Source organism: Taudactylus pleione, unplaced genomic scaffold (genome assembly GCF_031769625.1).
Source record: "Taudactylus pleione unplaced genomic scaffold, aTauple2 ptg000036l, whole genome shotgun sequence".
In the NCBI taxonomy this organism is placed as follows: Eukaryota; Metazoa; Chordata; class Amphibia; order Anura; family Myobatrachidae; genus Taudactylus; species Taudactylus pleione.
In genome coordinates this window covers 4283640-4306913 of record NW_028284438.1, presented here as the reverse complement: position 1 = coordinate 4306913, position 23274 = coordinate 4283640, and the positions used below count along the sequence as shown (strand labels likewise).

The following is a 23274-nucleotide window of genomic DNA, read 5'->3' as shown; positions in this document are numbered from 1 at the left end:
ATGAGACAAAGATCAACTTGTACCAGAGTGATGGGAAGAGAAGAGTATGGAGAAGGAAAGGAACTGCTCATGATCCAAAACATACCACCTCATCAGTGAAGCATGGTAGTGGTAGTGTCATGGTGTGGGCATGTATGGCTGCCAATGGAACTGGTTTCCTTGTATTTATTGATGATGTGACTGCTGACAAAAGCAGCAGAATGAATTCTGAAGTGTTTCGGGCAATATTATATGCTCATATTCAGTCAAATGCCTCAGAACTCATTGGACGGCGCTTCACAGTGCAGATGGACAATGACCCGAAGCATACTGCAAAAGCAACCAAAGAGTTGTTTAAGGCTATAAAGTGGAATGTTATGCAATGGCCAACTCAATTCCCTGACCTGAATCCGATTGAGTATGCATTTCACTTGATAAAGACAAAACTGAAGGGAAAATGCCCCAAGAACAAGCAGGAACTGAAGACATTTGCAGTAGAGGCCTGGCAGAGCATCACCAGGGATGAAACCCAGCATCTGGTGATGTCTATGCGTTCCAGACTTCAGGCTGTAATTGCCTGCAAAGGATTTGCAACAAAGTAATACAAAGTGAAAGTTAGATTTAGGATTGTTTAGTTTGTCCCATTACTTTTGGCCCCTTAAAAAGTGGGAGGAACATATAGAAACCATTGTAATTCCTACACCGTTCACCTGATTTGGATGTAATTAACCTCAAATTAAATCTAAAAGTCTGCAGTTAAATCACATCTTGTTTATTTCATTTCAAAGCCATTGTGGTGGTGAATAGAGGCCAAAATATGAAAATTCTGTCAATGTCCCAATATTTATGCACCTGACTGTAGGTGTTGATACACAAGGATAGGTGCTACATATTGCAAATTGATCCAGCCCCATTGCAGGTGTTCTTGGTGGGCTGTATAATCCAAACACACTGGAGAGTTGGCCTAGGGTTAGGAGGATGTTAATTTGAAGAAAGAGAAGATGTGATAAGTGTTTACTATAAGAAGGGAGATATATAAGGAAGCTATAAAAGGTTATGTGGGCGGTCCTGGAATTTGATAAGCTTGTCTGAAGAGGTGAGTTTTCAGAGAACGCTTCAATGTTTGGAAACTAGTGGAAAGTCTTATTGTTCGTGGGATGGCATTCCACAGGTTGGGTGCAGCCCGAAAAAAGTCCTGTAACCATGCATGGGAACAAGTAATGCGTGGGGATGAGAGACGCAGATCTTGTGCAGAGCGGAGATGTCGGGTTGGAAGATATTTTGAGATAAGTGAAGAGATGTATGTTGGTGTGGTTTGGTTAATAGCTTTATGTGTAAGTGTAAGTATTTTAAATTGAATATGGTAGAAGACCGGCAGCCAATGGAGAGACTGACAGACTGGATCAGCAGACACTGAACGTTTGGTGAGAAAGATCAGCCTTGCAGCTGCATTCAAAATGGATTGTAGTGGGGAGAGCCTGTTTTTGGGAAGACCAATAAGGAGACTATTGCAATAGTCAATGCGGGAAATAATGAGTGCATGCATTAGAGTTTTTGTAGTGTTTTGTGTAAGATACGGTCGCATTTTGGCTATGTTTTTTAGATGTATGTAACAGGATTTAGAGACAGATTGAATGTGGGGAACAAAAGACAGTTCAGAGTCAAGGATTACACCTATGCAGCGAGCTTGTGAGGTGGGGCTGATTGTCGAGTTGTCAACAGTATCAAGTTGGTAACTACTATCGGCCGGTGGAAATATAATCAGTTCTGTTTTGGACATATGAAGTTTGAGGTGGCGAGATGACATCCAAGATGAAATGGCAGAGACACATTCAGTGACACGGACCAGCACAGATGGTGACAAATCTTGGGAGGATATGTAAATTTGAGTATCGCCCACGTACAGATGATACTGAAAACCAAAAGAGCTGATTAGTTGGCCAAGAGAGGTGGTATAGATTGAGAAAAGCAGAGGACCTAAGACTGAGCCTTGTGGTACTCCCACTGATAGAGGTAGCGAAGTGGAGGTAGAATCAGAAAAGCGAACAGTGAAAGAGCGATTAGATAGGTAGGATGAGAACCAAGAAAGGACTGTGTCTTGAAGACCTAGGGATTGTATTGTTTGGATGAGAAGAGAGTGGTAAACAGTGTCAAAGGCAGCAAAGAGATCTAAAAGAATTAGAAGTGAATAATGGCCTTTTGGCCTTGGCTGTGACCAGATCATTTACCACCTTAGTCAGTGCTGTCTCAGTGGGGTGTTGGGAACGAAAGCCTGACTGAAGTGGATCCAATAAGTTGTGGGTGTTAAGAAAGTGTGTGAGGCGAGTGTAGGCAAGTCTCTCCAGTAGCTTGGAGGGGCAAGGGAGCTGGGAGATAGGATGGTTAATTGAGAGAGAGCTAGGGTCAGAATTTTGTTTTTTCAAAATGGGAGTCATCACTGCATACTTGTAGTCTGCCTGTACCGAACAAAATTAAATATTTTACCATTAACCCACCGCCACCAGGGGTGCAGGGAATAGCCCATGGCTAGTAGTTTCTCGGTAGGGGGAGACCCCATTTTATTTTTGGGGTCCCGACTTTCCAAGGATTCCAGCCTTGGCCTGACCAGTTTGGGGCTAGTTAATGTGATGGCAAGGGGACCACACTCTGTGTGTCTCCCTGCTATAGCATTATCCCCTCAACTGGTTCAGCTCGGTGCTGGTATTGGAAAATAGGGAGAACCCCCGTGTAGTTTTTCTAGTGAGAACCCCAGGCAGTTTTTCCCACTATTTTCCAATACCAGCCCAGTTTTGACTGTCTAAATTTTGACTGCCTTAGATTTGACTACATCCCATTTCCTGCCTCTTCTTGATTTCACCATAGCAGATTAGTATCACACAAAATACAGTACATACAGTACAAAACCTTTTTATTTAATCATACACAGTGTACAATATATACATATATATATATATATATATATATATATATATATATATTCCTTTCATTCTCTGTATTAACATTGCTTATATAAATTCATTTGGAGCAGTGACAGGATTCTTCTCCATCTCTTACTGGCTATAAATAATTGGGGCTGTTCTTGCCTTAGCTTTTTCTACAGCAGAGAGGTCTGGGTCTACTCACACTAATTTTATAGGCTACAGTTTGATGAATATTAGTTGAGATCACAACATATGTGAAACTGTATTGTTTACAGCTATTGCAAGCAGGACTCAATTTACCATAGTATACTGTAGGTCTGTATTGTTATGTGATATGCTGTGCAGCAATGTTTTTTATCATGACTTTGTATTATGTGTTGATGCTATTCTGTTTATTCTACTTACAATTTAAAATGTATTCTTGACCAGATACAAGTGATTGAGAATGATGAGATCAGCAGAGCCGGACAAGTCTATACTACTAATGTCAGAGGACAAGTTCCTCCACTCGTCACCACTGATTGCACAATACAAGATCAAGGTAGTCATTTACAAATGTTATTACAGCTCGCACACTGTTATCACAGTAGTATCTCTAACATTGAATTCCGATAATACAGATGTGTTCACATACATCTACCCTCTGTGCGCTAAACATCGCTCTACACATAACACGGTAGCACTGAGTGTCTCGGTAGCGCTGAGTGTCTTTCCATGCGTCTTTTTACCTTCAAATGCATCTTATTTGCACAGCAATGCTAATAGGATGCACAAGCAGCTTCTGCTGATTAAAATGATATGTGCATCCGCACACAGAATATAGGCATGCCGAATATCATTTTAATCAGCAGAAGTTGCTTGTGCATCCTATTCACATTGCTGTTCGAATAAGACGCATTTGAAGGTAATAAGTCACACAAAAAGACTCTCCACATGGCATGGCGCGACTAAAAGGGCTGTTTAATGCGCAAGGAGGCTAAATGTATGAGGACACATTTGCAGCTTTTTTTTTTACCTGCAAGAGGAACGAAGCACATTACAGTATGATTCTCTGCAATCATGTCCCAACTTTACAGTTTTTCTCAACCGTCCCAATGCAATCAGCAACATACCTTGTTTTAAGAATTTCCCAGTAATGCCTAAGTGATGTAAACCAAGGTTTGGACGACTGTGATTTGCCATGGGAAGATATTAATTACTACAAACCTAAAATATTGCATCAGTTTGAATGACACATTAGCAAAGATCCCCTATGGAAGCTGTTGCATGTGGGCCGGATTCTCATATGACAAATGTGCAATTTAATGCAGTCTTGTATGACTTTTCCATAGCCATCTGAAAAGTCTATGCATGCCTTTATTGACAGCCATTCATCCTTTTTATCTGATGTTGCCTGTCAGATGCATTTTATATAATTAAATAATAGCTTGCAGGCCAACAATACTGACCAGGCTAAAAATTATCTCTCACGTTCTCGCACACTGAAATTGTCAAAGGCTGACTTGTTAGGGATATGTGCAAAAAACTGAGAAGCTTGGCTGTGTATTGTAGGGAAAATGATGATGTATCTTGCTCATAATGAAATACTTTCAATGTTCTAGGGAATGCCAGCCCACGTTACATTAGATGCACAACATATTGCTTCCCTACATCCTCCGATATGGCTAAACAGGCTCAGATTCCACTTGCTGCTGTCATCAAGCCTTTAGCTGTGGTTCCCCCGAATGAGGTAAGAAAATGATTTACCAGATAAGTTTGAAATATTGATCAAAGCTGGAACTGTGTGACCTCATCATCCAGTAATGTGAAATCTTATCTCATTTGTAGGAGTACTAGAAAAACATTTAGACATTTAGATTCTAGATATAAAATACTGTACTGCTCTGCTCCAGTGCACTAAAAGACAACATATAAAAAGTCAAGTGGAAACGAAACTATTGTACAGTTGCATCCAGTTCTATAAGTGCCCTATATCAGATTATAACTCATTATTGCCATACGGTTTAGAAAATGATGACAAGTGGCTTATGGTTTTATCCACATTTTCTAAATGCACTGGATTTCATGAATACATCACACAGGGATCAGTTCAACTACCTGTGAATTACTCGCAGCTATGAGTAAGTGCCGCTGTATGCCGCACTTACAGTAATACCTGACTCGTAGATTTTTGTCCGGTGCAAATCCAGGCCACGAAGGGCGTGAGTTGCGGTGCTGGCAACGGAGTGGAAGCGCAGTTTCAAGGACAACTCGCACCCTTCGCAGGTAATTGGATCGACCCCGTAAGATTTGCAGAGATTTTCTGTTGAAGGATAGTGTTCCTGTATTGCAGGGGTGGGGAAATTTTTTTCTGCCGAGGACCATTTTGATATATATAACATTATTTGTGGGCCTGGTGCAGGCCACGCCCCCTTGTGATGTCACATGGGGGCAGGGCCACAATCGCCAGTGATTACCGTAATGCCCGGAGAATCCTGAGGATGCTCCGGGGAGCTGTAAGGGCAGCAGTGTGACCGTCTAAAGCGTCCTAAGGACGCTCCAGGCGGCACTGCTGCATAGATTCTGGCTGCAGGGTGTCATTGTAGGGACCCTGTAAGCCAGATGAGGCTAGCAGAAAAATGCTCTCAGGGCCAGACAAACTGATTCCGGGAGTCTTATACGGCCCCCGGGCCTGAGATTCCCCATCCTTGCTATATTGGAAAGATGCTTTGAGCAAATTGAATTCAGTTTAAAAGCAGAGGAAGCATTCTACTGTATTCCATGATAATTAGACAACATGAGGACTTACTTCCTTATATTTAACTTGAACCATTGAGCAGTTTGCCTTCTCCCACTCATATTCATACATTCACATTTTCCAGGAAATTAAAAAGTGTGCGCAAAATAATCTTATGTCCATATCTTTATGTAGAAAAATAAACCCTACTACTTATATACAGTATATGTACACAAATGAAAAGGCACATTCTACATAATGACAGCAGTGGTAAAGCATTTAAGTTATTCCTCCTGAATTTGCAGTGAGATGGCTGGCTAGTTTGTTTGTGTAGACAACAAATCTGTGCAGAGAGTGACTTGTCTTTAGGCTACTGAAAGGCTGTCGCTCAGGTTACTTCACTGCCCAGAGTGTTGAAAGCATAGTCACCTCATCTCCTGGAGTAACCAGGAGACTCCCCAATTGTGTCACTATGTGATGCAGCAATTTTTGGCATCTTGACACAGGGCAGGACCATGATGTTGCGAATTGTGTCGCATGCGCTTGACACTTGGACTTCCTCTCTGGAATCTCCCGGAGGGGAGGTCTCAACATTGATAAGTATGGTTGAATGATAGGAAGCCTTAAGCAGATTTTCAATGACTTATGACACTCTCGTTATTTTTGGCAAAGTTCATATCAGTCTATGTTTTCCTTTCATTCCTACAAGTGCACAGTGATGTCAGTTACATTGTGACCGCTGATGGAAGGGAGCAACTCGCCAAACAGGACATTCATTTTTGGCTCGTATAATTATTCTAAAAGCAGCATATATGTATAAGATAGTTGGAGCTTTTATGAAAACAGGTTGAGAACTGTAGATTTTGGTGATATTTATTTTCAACTGGACTAACAATTTATATTTACAGGCAATATTATGGGAATCCATTCGTCAGGTGACACAATATTTATAGACAAAATTAAATATATAAATAATAAATAAAATAAAAATAAAATGGTAGAAAAATAATAATCAGAAATTTAGACAATGATGGAGAACACATACAGTCATAACATTTTAATGGCTAATACCACTTTTACACCAAAGTCCCGGGTCTGACCCGGGATTTGGAACACGTTTCCAACGCTGTGCCGACCCGCACCGTTCACACCGGACCCCGGTCAGCATTGACCCGGCTCTCTGTCGCAGGTGAGCGGCGCTTCTTCCCCTCCCTCCCCCTCCATGACCTACTTACCTTACTCCGCATCGGTCCGGAGGCAGGAAGGGCGGGTGGGGTGCGCTGCTCCGCTCTGGTCGGCCCGTCAGTGGATGCTTGGAGATGATGTCATCTCCAAGCGCCACTGAAGTCGGCCAATCAGGCGACATGCGACGCAACCTGGGTCATCGTGACCTGAGCCGTTCTGTTTACATTGCAGGGTGACACGGGAATGACCCGTGCTCAATCCTGCAAGTTAGCCAGTTCGGATCCCCGGGTTGATGCGCGTTCACGTACATCAACCCTGCATTTTTCAGTCGGTGTAAAAGGGGTATTAGAAAACCAGAAATGATGGTTTTTTCCTAGATACTGTAACAAATAGAATTATCTCTCAAATCAATATATAAAATTTTTGTATAAGTATTTTTTTAATAACTACTATTTTAAAATGTTTTCCATTGTGGTCTGGATGTGAGAAATGGTATTACACAGGGGTCTATTCATTATCCCTTAATTTCTACAAAAGTAGGTGAAAATTAATATTTTCGCAGTATTTCACCTGCTTTTGTAGAAATTTTAGTATTAGGGCCGCTCATTATAAAGGAGATGCAGGTGATATCATGAATACATCCTCCTCTCCTTTCAGTCCCGATCTGGCCTGCTGTGTATAGGGACCTAAATTCATCAAGTTCTGAAAATACTAAATTAAACAGCAGGAACGTTTGCCATCTTCAGATGGAGCTGATTCCCGGACCTACTAATTGTTCTGGGGTGATAAGGATCGCGGGGACAGCAATGTTAATTTGCTGTAGTTATTTTGTATCCACTGCTGCTTCTCGCGGCGAGTTGGATACTTAATGAATAGACCCCTATAAAACTTAAGTTAAATTGGTGCTATACCAGTCCTCCAAATACTTTTTTTTCTAGATTAAGTACTGTATGTTTAAGAAATTGGAATTATAAATGGAATAAAAAATTTTAACCAACATAAAGGAATGCCAAAATTCAATAACAGGTGACTTTTGTAACATTACAAACAAAAAAACACCCCACACAATGGAAGTGCAGGTTCATTCAGTGAACAATGAAGCACAAAAATATTGTCAGTGCCATTTCTAATATGGTCAATTTTTATTAAAACAAGCAAACATATAAACCTCAACAATATAAAATGAGTGTATCACAGTGTCCTTGCATGTGCCAGTAAATATGTGGGTCTGGAATTAGATCTAATCAGTTAAACAAATACACTCCCGATGTAAAATTATATCCATCTACAATACAATGTATTCCCAAAACTATTAGAACATTTTCCTTATAACAACAGTTTAAAAAGATTGCAACTATGGGCAAAATTTACTAAGCGGCGGGTTCTAAACCCCGACGGTTTAATGGCGGTTTGATGGCAGTTTCTTAATTACATTAAAACCACTGACTAGTAACTTCAGCCCTAGCCATGTTCTACTCTATTCTAAAATGCGTTTTGACTGTGGTTTTGCAGCAGTTTTGGCCTTAGTTAATCTGCAGATAGAAAAACCGCCACCAAACTGCCAGGGTTTAGAAACCGCCGCTTTATCCCCTTTATCTTTAGAAGTTACAGTCTCCAATATACATTTCCCCACAGTTAAATGCATTCCTCCAGTACATAAAAGCTTAGTCCATAGCATAATATATATCAACGGTACTCATATGAATAAATTAGCTGATGCTAAACAGGTTTCCCCGCCTGTATACAATGTTAGATGCTTTTAGTAACAAAATATAGATACTTACTGCAAATGTTTAAACCAAACCACAGTGTCCTTTACTCATGCAGGTAAAATCATATTCTCACTCCTGGTGTATGCTGTCATATATGAATGTGGAACTTTCACTATTGTAGTGCATGGGCGCTGTCAGTTAGTTCAACATGCTGAATGCTGAGTACAGAGCCAGTTGCCCATGTTGGTAAAAGTTGTGAATGCAACTGATGTCTCCAAAGAGGCCAAATTGGTCACTAAAAGAGGAACAGAGATGGCACTAGCAATACCAGTTGAACGCTCTGGGTCCGTTAGTTGGGCTGAGATGGTATTTCAGTAGATCTTCAAAATAACCCTGTTCTTGGTGTTATCACACCATCAGTACCACTACGTGATTTCTCACTACCTTGACAAATTTTTAATTGTTTTTTGTTTGTGAGCTTATTGTGTGGGAGGGAGAACACTGAGCTGTATATCTAAGTACAGCCATGTCTTACTGCCATCAGTATGTCATTTAGTTACCTGTATTGAATTCTGCACTTCTTTGTTTGGTTCATGGCCATATCATGGTTATCATGCAAACCCTGTATTATCGCTTGCTCCAAAAGTGAAAGGCTGTACAAATCTTTCTGTGAAAAGACATAAGATAGCAATTTGTTAAATTTGCTGCAGGATTTAAAGAGGCATTTTTTTAAAGTCACAACTGACATCAGTATTCTGAATGAATGCAATACTTTCAGCACTGTGTGTTTGAAGGATATAATTTTAATGAGGAAGTTAGGTAATATGTTTGTCAGCGCCTAATATATGAGAGTGGATCCAAAAGTCGGTGTCCTGACCATGAATAACAGAAATTTTGGTTCAAATGGCATTTATCTTTTGACCTAGTCTCCATTTATTTCAGTCATGACATAGTCATCAGGCACAAAAGTCTTCCCACTAATGTGTTCCTTGAGCTTCAGTGTGAATTTCAGTAGATATATATATATATATATATATATATATATACACACACTCACACGCACATACGAGGTGTGGCTAATAAATAACAAGACTGTACTTGTAAAAATAAACCATATTGCATGAGCAAAAGAGAGTGTGGGAGCACTGGCCTTGGACTATGCAAAACGGTTTTTGCAATTTTGACCCCTCACAGATAGTTTGCTGTCACGCAGCGTTTGAAGAAGTTGTGTTGTCCCGTGTGTTGTAGAAATGCTTAGTTCAAAAGTAGAGCAATTTTTTGTCCTCCCCCCGAATATGCTATCCTAGGCTTACGGGGCAGATTGTATGTCACATGCACGTGTGTTTGATTGGCACACAAGATTTAGTGATGGTCGTGAGGATGTCAAAGATGATGAATGTCCCCGAAGGCCTTGCATATCATAACAATAAAAGAAAATGTGAAAAAAATTTGGAAATTTGTTTGAGTTGATCATTCAGCATCTGAATGATGAATCAACATTACATCAAAAATGTTCTAGAAACTTTGCGTGAAAGATTCAGAAGAAAAAGGCCAGAGTTGTGGAAAAATGGTTTCATCCTGCATCAGGACGATGCACCAGCCCATACAGCTCTTTCTGTGAAGCAGTTTTTGGCTTATAAACAGATTGCAGTGCTAGAAAGAACACCCTCCATACTTGCCAGACCTAGCACCGTGTGACTTCTTTCTTTTCCTTAAAGTCAAATATGTACTCAAGGGAACCTGTTTTGCATCTGTTACTGAGGTTAAAAAGAAAATGAAAGAGCTCTTGAGACAGCTGACAGATAATGAGCTACAGCACGACTTTGACCAATGGAAAATAAGAATGCAGCAATGTGTGGGTGCAAAAGTTGAGTACATAGAAGGGGAACATAGTTAAAATGTACTTACTATAATTTATTTTTACTTATATTATCAGTCTCATTATTTAATAGCCACACCCATTGCTAATATCTTTTGGCCATTGTAGGTCTGAACAGGTGTATTCTACAGTACAGATGGGCAATCTTTTATAAGTATACATAAATAAACAGTTACTGTATCATAAGCTAGAAACATTAGTATGGCAAAGATATGGAAACAAACACTCACCCTGCATTTTGAATGCAGATTGTAGTGTGATATTACCGACTGAATTCGCATTGCGAATTCAGCCAATATCACAGGGATTTACTAAAAATCCCTTGCAGGGACAGAGCTTGCGATAAAGCTCTGTCCCTGCGAATCCCCTCCGCACACTTATCACGGTATTTTCGCAAAAAATACAGTGACAAGAGCCTGCAAATGCGCCGACCGGCCACCGTTAAGCCCCGCCCCATCACTAAGCCCCCCCCACCATGATCGCGGCTCCCCCCACGACCACTCCTCATTTAATTACACTTACGTGCAGTGATCGGGACTCCGGTGATGTCCTCCATGGCTCCGGTCAGCTGACATCCCATCCTGCACTGGGACCCGGTCACCTGATGACCGGGTCCCAGTGCAGGGTGGGAGACCAGCTGACCGGACGGAGTACATCAGCGGAGCCCCGATCTCTAGTCCTTGGACTCAGGTAAGTTATTTTTTTTTTTTTTTACAGTGTATCAGCTTGTGGTCTGTTTAGACCACACAGCTGATCACTGGGGCTGGCTCTGGGCTCTGCTCTGCCTGTTAGAGCAGAGCAGGAGTCCGGTAACCGGGAGAGACCCTGGATAACGCCAACTCCAGGTGGCGTTATTATAACAGGGCTTCCCCCCCGGTATTTTTTTCACAATTTATTTTTAGTAACTACCAGACAGATCGCATTTCCCATTACAATTATGGGAAATGCGATCTAATTACTAAAAATTAGTGATAATTAGGGGATGGAGTAGAATTTTATGAATTCTACTCCAGTTGCCCTTTAGTAACTTTAGGTGAAACTAAAATAATGTGAACAGGATGTGAAAACACCCTTTTTCACATTATTTTAGTAAAACTAATGATAATAAATAGAGCCCTAATTGAGGAGCCAATCCATACCTCCCAACATCAAGAGATTCTGAAGCAAGAGGCGGTGCGTGCCTACGGTGCACTAGATGAGTGACTACTATTGTAGATGTGGGCATGCTCCTCCCTGATAGGTGTGTTTAGCATTAAAAGAACACTTTTGTGCTGCAGAGAGTGGAGGCACATGCCTCTGCTCCATGTATCAAGGTTAACATCCCAACATTCAACAAATCAGTACGAATTGCAGACAGCGGAACAGTCCCTTCAAATCAGGACTGTCCCACTGAAATTGGAATGGTTGGGAGGTATAGGCATTTTCATTAATACTTCAGACATGGAACCACTGCAGTTTATAGTACTTATAACCAGTATAAATTGTGCCAGCGTAAATAAATACATTTTAGTAAGAAGTGGCACTCTCCTTAGAGCATTATTACTATCTAGAACTAGTTACCTCCTTTCTCTATCTAGAGCTCTGGGTAATACTCCTTGCAGCCATTTTACCCATGGATCATCTTACAGCCCCAGCTGTGGTATAAACGGGATTACCAATCAGAGCCACAGTCACTGGCTTCTAATTGGTCTTCAGCTACCACACCTTCCTTCTAGATCCATTTTAAAGTGGTGAGCAGAAATGTAGATTGTAATGCATGTTTAGGGTTCTTCTATACAAGGCTTTAGCTTGAGGTTCAGACATTAAGGGCTATATCTAGCCTATCCTCTTATCTTTTAATACCTGTGATGAGTTGTATTTGCTTCAAGACATTAGGTGGGACAATGTTATAATTTCTTTGGTCATGAGCTGTACATACCGGTGTATCTGATTTTCCCTATTAAGAATAGTAGTTTCACTTGACATGATTCATCTTATTGTGTCTCTGTTATAGCAACAGAACATAAACCTGAAGCACTTACTGAATAACCAGACAGTTCTCTGAAAGATTATTGGAATGATAACTGTTTTAGCTTCCCCATAACACCATGTCATTATTTTAACTTTTCTACATTAGTAATGTAGAAAAGTTAAAATAATGACATGTTGTTATGGGGAAAGTAAAACAGTTATCATTGATTACTACATGTTGCTGCACTATTAGAAAGTAATTTACACATCACAGATTCAGGTGTACCGTCATTTGTGCGAAAATGTGTAGATTTAGGTGTATAATTTATCTAGCAATATAAAAGCATTTGTGGATGAGCAGATGCTCTTACAGGATGAGTAAATGCATTCACAAGTATGACATTTTGGAAGAGCACTCTGATACGGTACAAGATTATTGTATTAAGATAATGGGGGAGAGAGAGAGTCAGTGGTGTTTCTTGCCATGCAGTGAGGGTCACAGCTAGTTGCACCCAGCAATCTGATCTTTGTACCAATTTTGATCCGCAGAGGTAAGTCATATCAATGAGGAGGGGAAAAAATGCTGTTTTCCCTCTTCTTATTGTTGATTGAATTAATTCTGGATTATGGCAGTCCAGTGAAACGCGGACATATAGCAGTTCCATAAATACAGTCTCAGCATTTCCATTTATTGTTCTTATGGCACAGATATGTTACATCCTATACTTTCTATGAGACAAAAGCTTTTCCTTCTGTAGCTCTGCTACCTGTGTAAACACAAACATAATTTTCTGTTCACATATGACAAGCATCTGAAACAGTCCTGACGAGTTTCTTGACAGGTTGGAGAGAGTGTATCGACGGAATTGCGGGCTATTCAGAGTTGGATGGAGTAATAAATATGCCTGTTTTCAGACAGATCTTTTGCACCAAGTAAAGGCTGGTATAAGTGCAAACATGGAAATGTTATGATCTCCCTCACTAATTTGCTCTATTGGACCAAACAGGACTTTTTTAAATCCTCCGATATGAGAGATTATTCTTGCATCTGGCCATGTTATAGTCTTCTTTTATTCTGGCCATTACAGTACTACTAAAATTCCTATTGAGAAAAGGCCTATGCACCAGACTCTTATCTGGTGCCCATTACTACAGCGCATCCTCATATGCTAAAAAACATGTAATTCATTGACAGAATGTATTTGTGACATAGATCAAAGAAGGATGTAAAGGATTATGGAGCTCATTCAGTCCCGCTCGCTATGATGCATACTCTCGCTGCTGCCGATGGTATGCAGTGTGTATGCATTGTGCAAGCGAAAGTTTACAATGCATTCGTTCGCTGCGCATAGACAGCCCAGCAGAGTGAGTGACAGGGGAATCCATTTGTAAGTGGTAACAGGGGCTGGCTATTAAAAACAGGGGAGTAGAAGTGCAAACGCAGGCGTGCCTGAGCATCTCAACAGCGTTTTAGAGGTGTGCATAATTAAAAGATAGCATCATAGTACGTGTCACTTGGCTTGTTTTTACACTGACGTGCTCGCGGCAGGGTATGGTCAACCTCAAGCGCTGCGATAGCATCCGATGTACCGATGGTTGCATACACTTCCTGGACATGACGTGCACAAGTGGGCGTCTTAAAACAGGCTGGTGGGTGACTGCATACACTATGTGATCGCTCTCTAAGAAATACTGGGCGTGCTAATGCATTGCTGTGCGGCAGCACTGCCTACGAATTTGCATACACATCGTGCGAGCGATCGCATCTAGCGAGCCGCTTTGAATCAGGCCCTATGTGTTAGATGTGTGGCCTGAACAATAATCCTCACCATGCTCCTGCTGGCCCCTTTTATTCATCTTCCACTTCTTTGTAAACCCAGAAGACACATGTACCTTGGACTATTACGTTAAGCATTCTAAAAATTGAGTTGTAGTAGATGTTTCTTGAAAATAGCCCATCGTTCCTTTTAAGACCATGGGCGAGATGTACTAAGTTTGCGGTGAATATTCCGCCAGTTACCACAACATTACTAATCGCATATGTACTAACATATGCGATTAGTATCGCAAATGGACAGCTCTTGCGATAAGAGCTGCCCTTTGCAAAGCAGCCGACGCCAGGTGAAGGGTCCTCCGTGGGACCATGTCCCCTCCGAGCCTCGGGAACTTCAAGCTGGTGACCTCTGCAGGAAGTCCCGGGATCCTCCTGCCTGCACCCGGAAGAAGAATAGGAGGAAGAGGCGGAGGACCCAGGAGGAACACGGGCCAGCACGCAGGACACTTTGGTGAGTGAGGGCCAGGAGGCTGGGTGACTGCAAGGCAGCGATGCGGTGGGTGCGGGATTCGCTAAGAAGCCCATAAGCTTCAATAGGGTAATGCCAGTAATGCCAGTTTTTTCTGGCGTTACCCTCCGCACCAATAATAGGGTGGCCGGGGCTTAGCATTTTTCCTTTAGTACATCCCATCCCATGCCAACTGCCTCTCTACTTCGTAGACTGTACATTAAGGAGAGACTGTGAATTCATGATTTACCATTTCTATTTATCTAAGATTGAGGACTATGGGCCTGATTCAGGTCGTGTTCGCACGCACCCCATTCGCTGCGAAAATATGCTAATGAATGCAATCACACAGCAACTGCAGCTCCATACCAAGATGGCCATCACTGTATAAATCCGCTCATTTCCCATGATATGCATCCGCAAGTCAGCGAAAATATTGGTAACATCGAGTAACATCAGTACCATCCACACAGTTGTGTTTGACCTGACCCTATCGCAGGAGCTTAATTATGCACGCCCCTGTGACGGCGTTTAAACTCCCAGGCACACCTGCGTTTCTCTGACCACCCCCCATCACCACCCTCAAACGGTTACTTCCTCTCAATCACCATGTGAAGACTCTGCGTGCTCACTGTGATCGCTTCCCGATCGCAGTGGCGGTTCCCGCACGTGCACTACATCTTATACGCATGCGCAGAATGCAAACATTGGCTAGCTGCGTGCGAACGCAGCCTTGCAATCCAACCTGAATCAGGCCCTATGTTTATTTCTAGGTTTTGGAGATCTTTCTGTAAAGAACTTGGTCAAAAATTAGCTTAACTGCCCCTGACTACCACCAAGCACAGAGAAATGGTTAACTAAATTGTAGAACACTTCCTGCACATAACAATTATCTTCACTTGCCTACTATTAAGGCTTCTTTATTCATTGTCTGTAGTACCCTTCCTAATCTTACATGGTTCTTGCCTGTCAGGGTCTCATATCTTCTATTTAAGATGATATAATACCACAAAAGAACCACCTTCATGCTGCACTTCTACAAAAACGGACCTGGAAGATTTATTTTCTGTTGATTGGCTAGGATTCCCTTAGGCAGCAGTGAGAAGAATATTTACTATGAGCCATAATGCACATGCTAAATCTTCTAAAATGCGAAGAATCAGTTGTACATGAATCTTCTCGGGCTGATAGGAGAAAGAAACGAAGAACACCTTCCCCTTTTTTTCTCATTTGGATAACCTATTTTGTGTTGACAAGTACTGATAGAAGGTTCCAGAACCTTCAAGTTCAGAAGTTGCAATTGCTTTATCCTAACATTCTGAGTTCTAGTTCAGAAGTTCAAGGGGTACATGGATATCATGGTTAGTATGAATGAGACAACCCTTAAGCATAATAGACATGGTCAAGCACATAGCAGAGAGTTTTAGACAGACAGTCTAAGTAGTCATGACACACCGTGCATGTTGCCTTAATATCTGGAGCTAGATAGATGATTTACATGGTAGCAGGGGAAAGAGTTCCTTTCTACCCATAAAAGCTCACAGGCCTAAGGGTCTTAATCATCACTTCTTTTGTAGTTAATGCACGGAGTCAGACCCCCAGAGGTAATAGGTTTGGAAAGCAAAGCATCCAGCTCCCAAGCCTCCAGAAAAGCAGTTGGCATGAATGACGGGCCACCCACCTGGTATTTCCCTTTGAGGGAGCCTGTCTGCTTCTCTTGTGGATCGGTGGCACATTTCCACCACAGTCACCGGGGTGAGAAGAAGTTTAAGTCAGCAATTCATCATATAGTTTCTGAAGTCTCCATCCACGCAATTTCTCGGTACTTACTGGAGATAAAACATTTACATTTTGCCCTAGTAAATAGTGAACAGTAGTGATTCGGTTATTATTAAATTCTTTCTCTGGTACAGAATCCGGGTAGATCTTTTTGACCTATTCTGAACCTGTAAACACTAACCATTCAGACTGTGGTCATCACAGTACTAGGAGGACTGGGATTCGGGTCAGGCCCTTTGGGCTATCTGTGATGACTGGGACGTGGGAGAAGCTAGATGGGCAAATAATAATACTCTTAATGCAGACCAGTTAGGGTATCACGGCTGACTGGAGATGGCAGTAGCAGCGTATTGTTGCGCAGGTGTAGACAGCAGATATGCAAGATGCAGGATACATGATACAGGGTACAGGAGACTCGTAACAGGAATTACAGGGTTGCACAATGCAGGGTTGCAGGTTTGCTTGTTGTAGGTAGCAAGATTGCACAATGTAGTATAGCAGGTAACAGTTATGCATGATGCAGATTTGTCAGGATTGCCCAGTGCAGGATGTCAGGACTGCACGATGAAGGTTTAGTGGGATTGTGTAGTAGAATATTAAGATTGCACAGATTGCACAGTACCGGTTTAGCAGATTTGCCCAGCAGGATATCGGGATTGCATAGAGCAGGAAGATAGGCTTGCCCAGCAGGATACTGGTATTGCACAGAGCAGGAAGACAGGTACACAATGCTGCACATTGGACCCTGGAGCCAAAGTACTGTGACCTCTAAGGAGAGAAGTTGTACTGGCAACTCTTTGCCAGTATCTGTGAAATTAAATAGGGTATATTTGCCAGTAATTGGCCCAGCCGATCATGTGACCAGGACCATGAATTCGTGTTACTTTATTCCAAGATGGCTGTGCCCATGGACTGGAGCAGCAGGAACTGCCAGCGAGGACTCCAGTCCTGTTGCAGCTGATGGGTGTCCAACAGCTAAGTTGGACAGGAACCTTGAGGGCAGTAATTGACAATGCTGTCCCTGGGAATGGGGACCCTGGATCTGGCATGTCACAGTGGGTATCCAGGCTTAGCAGGAATCATTCAAGTTCAGGTGGTACCTGGACATTAAGGACGTGTTCTTGCAATCAGGTTTGCTGTTCAGTTCTATCTATTTCTATTCTGGGCACTGATTTTTGATCTGGCTACAATACCTACTGTATCAGGAAGGTAATGACTGCTCTACTCAGAACCGGTGTGTTACAGCCTTTACCGGGACAATCTACTACTCTAGGAAAATAATAATATGGGTCTGTTTACCTTTGTTTTCACCTTTTTAAGACAAACCCAATTGCTCAGTTTCATGTAAGGGTGCTCCATGTCTAGTTAATTTAAAAATGTAAGTCTCATGAGTCAGCACTTGACTGGCGGTCTCCAGTCTGTCACTCCAGTAATGGCTGTCAAGTAACAAACTCTAAAGGTACTGGTTTTCAATTCAGAGTGGTTGTTTGTGATATGGATGCCAGACTTTCCCTCCAGTAATGGCTGTCAAGTGACTCTCAAAGCTCCTAACAAGTACTGTAAATGAGAATCTTTTCAATGGTCTAGTCAGAGGACACACGATTATACAAGGATGTGTCTTCAAGATCCAGTCAGACACTGCCACAGGAGAGAGACTGGCAATATCATTTGATGCGTACATCTTAATGTTCCAACCATTGTAGTTTTGTTTTTGTGGATAGAAACTGGGAAGCAGCTCCCATGGATGCACAAGAAGTTTAAGTTAAAGAGTTCAGTTGATTCTGGTAGCACCGTACTGAACAAGAAAGTCCTGGTATGCATACATTATAATCACTCAGAGGGCCCATTGTGCCTGCATCCAACAAAGGTCTGTTTAGTCTGGGTTCCTCCTTCACTTGATTTTATCATGGCTGGCTGTAACATTGTACCGTTGAACCCTTGATCCTTACATCTATAGATTTAGAAGATTTAGGAACCCTGTTTTGGCCTCATATTTGCACAAGGTTGGCAGATCTAAACGTTTTAGTGTGGATGAAAAGTAGGGTTTGTTATTTTTCCTAATCTACATAAGGAGTTTTAAAACTAAACTTTTTAAGATTTCATTTATCAGCTCTCTCACTTTTTGCACAGAAAAACTGACTGTTGAAGTGCAGTCGTCAGGGCCGGATTAGCGTTTGCAGAGTCACCTGAACAACTAACATGTGGTGGCCCCTTCCAATAAAATTCACAAAATGTTCTGCTATTTCCCCCCCATTCAGTTCTTCTTTAAAACCTTTTCTTTACCAATGTGGATAGACATTTCAAACCTGCATACTGAGAGCCATTTTAGTAAAAAGTGTTCACCCATCAGCTGATTTTAGAGGCAATGTCTGATGCCATGACGCTCTGAATGCAACATTGGATCAGAGAAGCCAGCAGTGGGTGTCTTATTACTTAAGAATCCTCCTGTGACTTTCGCATATTGTAGCACAGCATATTGTAGCACAGCATTTGTGCTACAACGTCCATCTCTGAATTAGGCCCACAATGCCCTGGGTGTGATCGCGGTTCTGATACCAACAGGTAGCACTAATGGCACAGTGTATTTGCGGACATACAGCAGGGCATTGTAGGTCTCTTTGGTGGTGAGAGTATCCTGGTCTGAAAGAAAGGCGTTGATGTCACTCTCCGAGCCAAATGCACCTTCACATTTTCCCACTTAGTGCCAGTCCGCACACCTGGTAAGTGCTTGACCACATCCACAGACTATATACATCGTTTTATGTAGACCGCGAACTGGGCATAACTACATTAGCCGGCTACTCTCTCTGGGCCTGATTCAGACCCGCTCGCTGGGTCGATGGTGCCCAAGTGCGCATTCGCACGAGGGAGCCGGCTCCGTCGCGCGCATGCGCGGGCCCCGAATAACGACGGCCAAGCCGTCGTTATGGGTCTCGCAGCAAAGGGGGCGTGCTGTTGATGGTGATTGACAGCACGCCCCCTTTGGTGGGCGTGCTGGGGCGTGGCTGCCCAGATGGAGGCGTTCCCACTGACATCACTAGCTCTGATAGAACCAAAAGCACTCCAGGGCTTGCGGCAGCGAGACCCTACCGCAGGGTCTCGTCGCAAGCCCGATGGTCGCGATGGTCTTGACAATCGCGACCATCATTTTGGCCGCTCGCTAAAGCTGTGGGTGGTCACCCACAGCTATGCGAGCGGCCAGGAGGCCACTCCAAAAAGGAGCAGGGACGGCCCTGATTCAGAGCGAGCGCTCTGTCAGAGCGTCCGGCTCTGAACCAGGGCCTCTGTTCCTGAGCCCGCCGCTGACCCAATCCTTCACCGTTTGCCAAAATGTTTGAGTGCATACCTGACTGAGCGATCCATACTGATCGGGGTCAGAACACTTAATCCTGTTACTCATATTAGCCGCCACTGCAGACGCACATTGCAGTTCCATAACCGGCATGGACACAGGCTGCACCCTACCATTGTGAGTCTAATATCTGAAAAAGGCACTGCCGAACTACATAAGTGCGGACCAGACAATTTTCCAAATTGGAACAGCTGGGTGCTGCCCCTTCTGCATGGGACTAAATAGACTCAGTATATTCTATAAAGAAATCATTGTTGTGAAGTGCTATATTGTATCATTTGTTTTAAACTGTTTTAATTTTATTTCCATTTTTTGTATCAGTTATGTGTTATATTAAAACTGTAAATAATTTTACAAATTGAGCCTCAATCAATTCCTTAATAAGGAGCATACATATATATGAATGTATCTACTATTTATCACTGTTTCTTGTATAATTATATTTTAAATACAGATCAGTGAAAAGAGTAAACATTATATGTACATTCTATCGTTTCAAGTGTAAGAAAACTTTTTTGAGGCTTAGCGAGATTTCATTCATCTGCAGCAGGTGTTCCAATTTTATTAAAATTTACATATTTACTAAATTACAGTGCCAGGAGTCACAAGAAGTGGATTTCCACCTCTTGGTTTCTTTGTACATGGTTTCTAGGTTAGATATAAACTGTATATCTTCCAAGTGAGTGACAACTTTCTCGTATCTTACTCTTAAGCATATCATAATTGTCCCAACTTGAGTAGCATATGAGACCTTGCCTCCTATGCCTTGGACCTTAGTTGACTCACATGGCCTTAATGACTTGAATCAATTTTCATTACAGCTGAAGTGCCTTGTGTCTCCTGAGTCCATGTACCAGCAATCTCTATCTGCTACATTCAAGGCTGATTTATTCCCGCTGTCACACTTAAGTGATATGGGGCTACTTGATACAATGAGTCTGCAATCTGAGGCCTTATGTCCCAACTTGTGACACTTGAAACTGATCTTGAACTTTTTGTGCTTTGAACTCTTAGACAGTAGAACAGAATTCTCAGTATTTGTTTCAGTAGGTATGTGCTTAAAATTGCAATATTCTCTGTTGTCAGCTTCGTAGTACTTGACTTTAATGCCATTACCAGGAAGTCGTACTCCTGCATAAGGTTTTGCAGCATCACCATAGCAACCTCTACAACATTAACTGTTAAGAGATGGATAACATTTTGTCTATGTTCTCATTCATGTTTTTACAAGCACAAAGTTTGTTGCATACAGTGTGTGCCTCAAGGGTATCTTCATAAGCCATTTGCAGTTCTATCCACATATCGTAAGCTGTCATTTTCCTGTGGATAATAGAATAAATATGTGAGACCACCACTAGACCAATTGTCCTCATAACTCTACATCTTCAAGACTTGGATTGTCAGCAGGCTACTAGAGACCTTTCACAATTTTTCCTGCTTTAACAGCATCTCCACTAGAGTAGTTTTCAGCACCTGTCAGCTTTCCAAAAGACATGCTCCTCCCTGCACTTTACATTTATATCATACAGATGCATAAGGGACTGTCCATATTCAATGAGATCTTCTTATTCTGTGTTGTCTGCAACTTTGTTGATCTTGGTATCAGCGTATACCACACCATGGATATCTGGACTTTCAGCAACCAGATGCATGCACGGTGATGGCCTTGGAACAGATCCCACTTGTGTTAGCCTGGTGAATGGGGAAGATGGTAACTGCTAGCATGTGGTTACTGGGCCCACAACTATTAGCAGAGATTGTGGTGACAGCAGGTGATAGTGTAAACTGTCACAATGATGCACATGCGGAATTTGTTGGCAGCAGTAGTTCTCCAAATGAATTGATACACCAAAGTATAATATAACTGGCCAGAGTGTGAGTGTTGTTGATTAAATGTGTAATGCATTAGTCGGTGCTGGTTGCAGTTAGTCCACATAAGGCATGCTTAACCATTTCTTAGTTCTTAGATTTATTATATATCAGTTAGAACACCAGGTAGCATGTGACACTTATGCTAGCGCATAGTATCACTGACGATGTAGTGTACAACAGTGGTGGTAGAGTGTACTTGCAGGTATGCAGCATGGCACTGTAGGCCCTTTGCTGGTGAGAGTCTCCTGGTCCAACCTGTCCTCATGGAAGCTGGGGAGTAAAGAAGCGTGTAGATGCCTAACTTGCATGCACAGTAGCGTATGTCAGTGGTCAGAACTGAGTCCCAGCAGGTCCTAGTGCCCGCCGCCTCTCTTCTGCCTGGATACTGTTGGGAGGCAGCACAAGAGCGCACTCCTTGCAACAGCTGTAGGAAAATTAAGCTTGTTACTGTTATCTTTTTTCATTTGAGCCACACAAAACATCAAGAAAGCATTATGTGCTGGCAATACTGTAAACTATAAATGGGAAACCAGGTATTCTCAGTGTAACTCTAATTTCTTTTTTTAATCTGGGTCTAAACTATGACTTTTAGGGATTGTATACATCTTTTGCTTTAATTATGTAATGTTAGGCAGCAGTAACAGGGTTGTCGCTGATTAATTTGGTGCCCTAGGCAAGATTTTAGCTGGAGCCCCTCCTCCCAACTTAAGTTCTTATGATGTATAATCATCGTGACTGTCTGCTGCCTAGCTATTATTATTATTATTACATTTTATTCATAAGGCGCCACAAGTGGTCCGTAGCGCCATACATAAAGCAACACAACAGGGTACAAAGAACATAACATTTCAATACAGTACAGTGACCAAAACATAAACAGACAAGCAATAAATAGAACCACAAATATCAGTACACAATACAGCTGGGAAGCAAGGTGAGTGACGGAGTAACCGGCGAAAGGTGATACTTATGTCCAAAAGTGACGCTACAACTAGCAGGAGTAGTGCCAAATGGCCTAACACGACAACAGAGGTGGCGGGCGGAACAGAGGAGGCGGCTAGAGGGCAGAACGGGGGCGGTGGGTGGAACAAAAGAGGCGAACTGCTGGGCTCACAATCGCAAGCAAGCGAGTGTGGGGAAAAAATGGTATGTCCGTACACTGCCCACTCGAGATAATAAACACTCTGGTTGCCGTACAGGCTGGGTGCCCCCTCTGGAACTAGGTTGGCCTAGGGAAGTGCCTAGGTTGAAAGGGTTGGGAAAGAAGGAGATCAGTGTCATAGAGAGTGGCATGTTTGCCACTTTTGCAAGTCTCTGAACATTCATTTCGCAATCACCATGTATTACATTTCATGCAGGAAGTGTAGAAATATAGAGCATTGATGTAGGATAAAGAGCAGTCAGTTCATCTGTTCTGTACTTATTAATTACTCTTAGCATAGTTTGTATTTATGCCATGCCTGTTTCCAAAATCTGGGATGAAGTAAAAGTTTGTATTTTATGCAGGGAACAGTGTATTGTTAGCCTGCGTTCCGGCTTCCAGATGTAATGTATTTAATGACAAGTCTGAAAATCTATCCAAAATACTAAGCAGGTACTGAGATTATTTTTCCATCACTGCTAAAGCAGATAACAGAATAAACAACA

At 42.2% G+C, this 23274-nt stretch overlaps 1 protein-coding gene across 1 annotated transcript in view; it reads left to right on the top strand.

The window, feature by feature from the left end:
• SEC24D (SEC24 homolog D, COPII component) overlaps positions 1 to 23274 on the top strand; it is a 160024-nt gene that overhangs the window by 53022 nt on the left and 83728 nt on the right. The window contains exons 7-8 of the mRNA XM_088452248.1: positions 3330 to 3441; positions 4502 to 4629. Of these exons, the coding sequence (XP_088308374.1) occupies positions 3330 to 3441; positions 4502 to 4629 (240 nt within the window). The remainder of the gene's footprint in view (positions 1 to 3329; positions 3442 to 4501; positions 4630 to 23274) is intronic.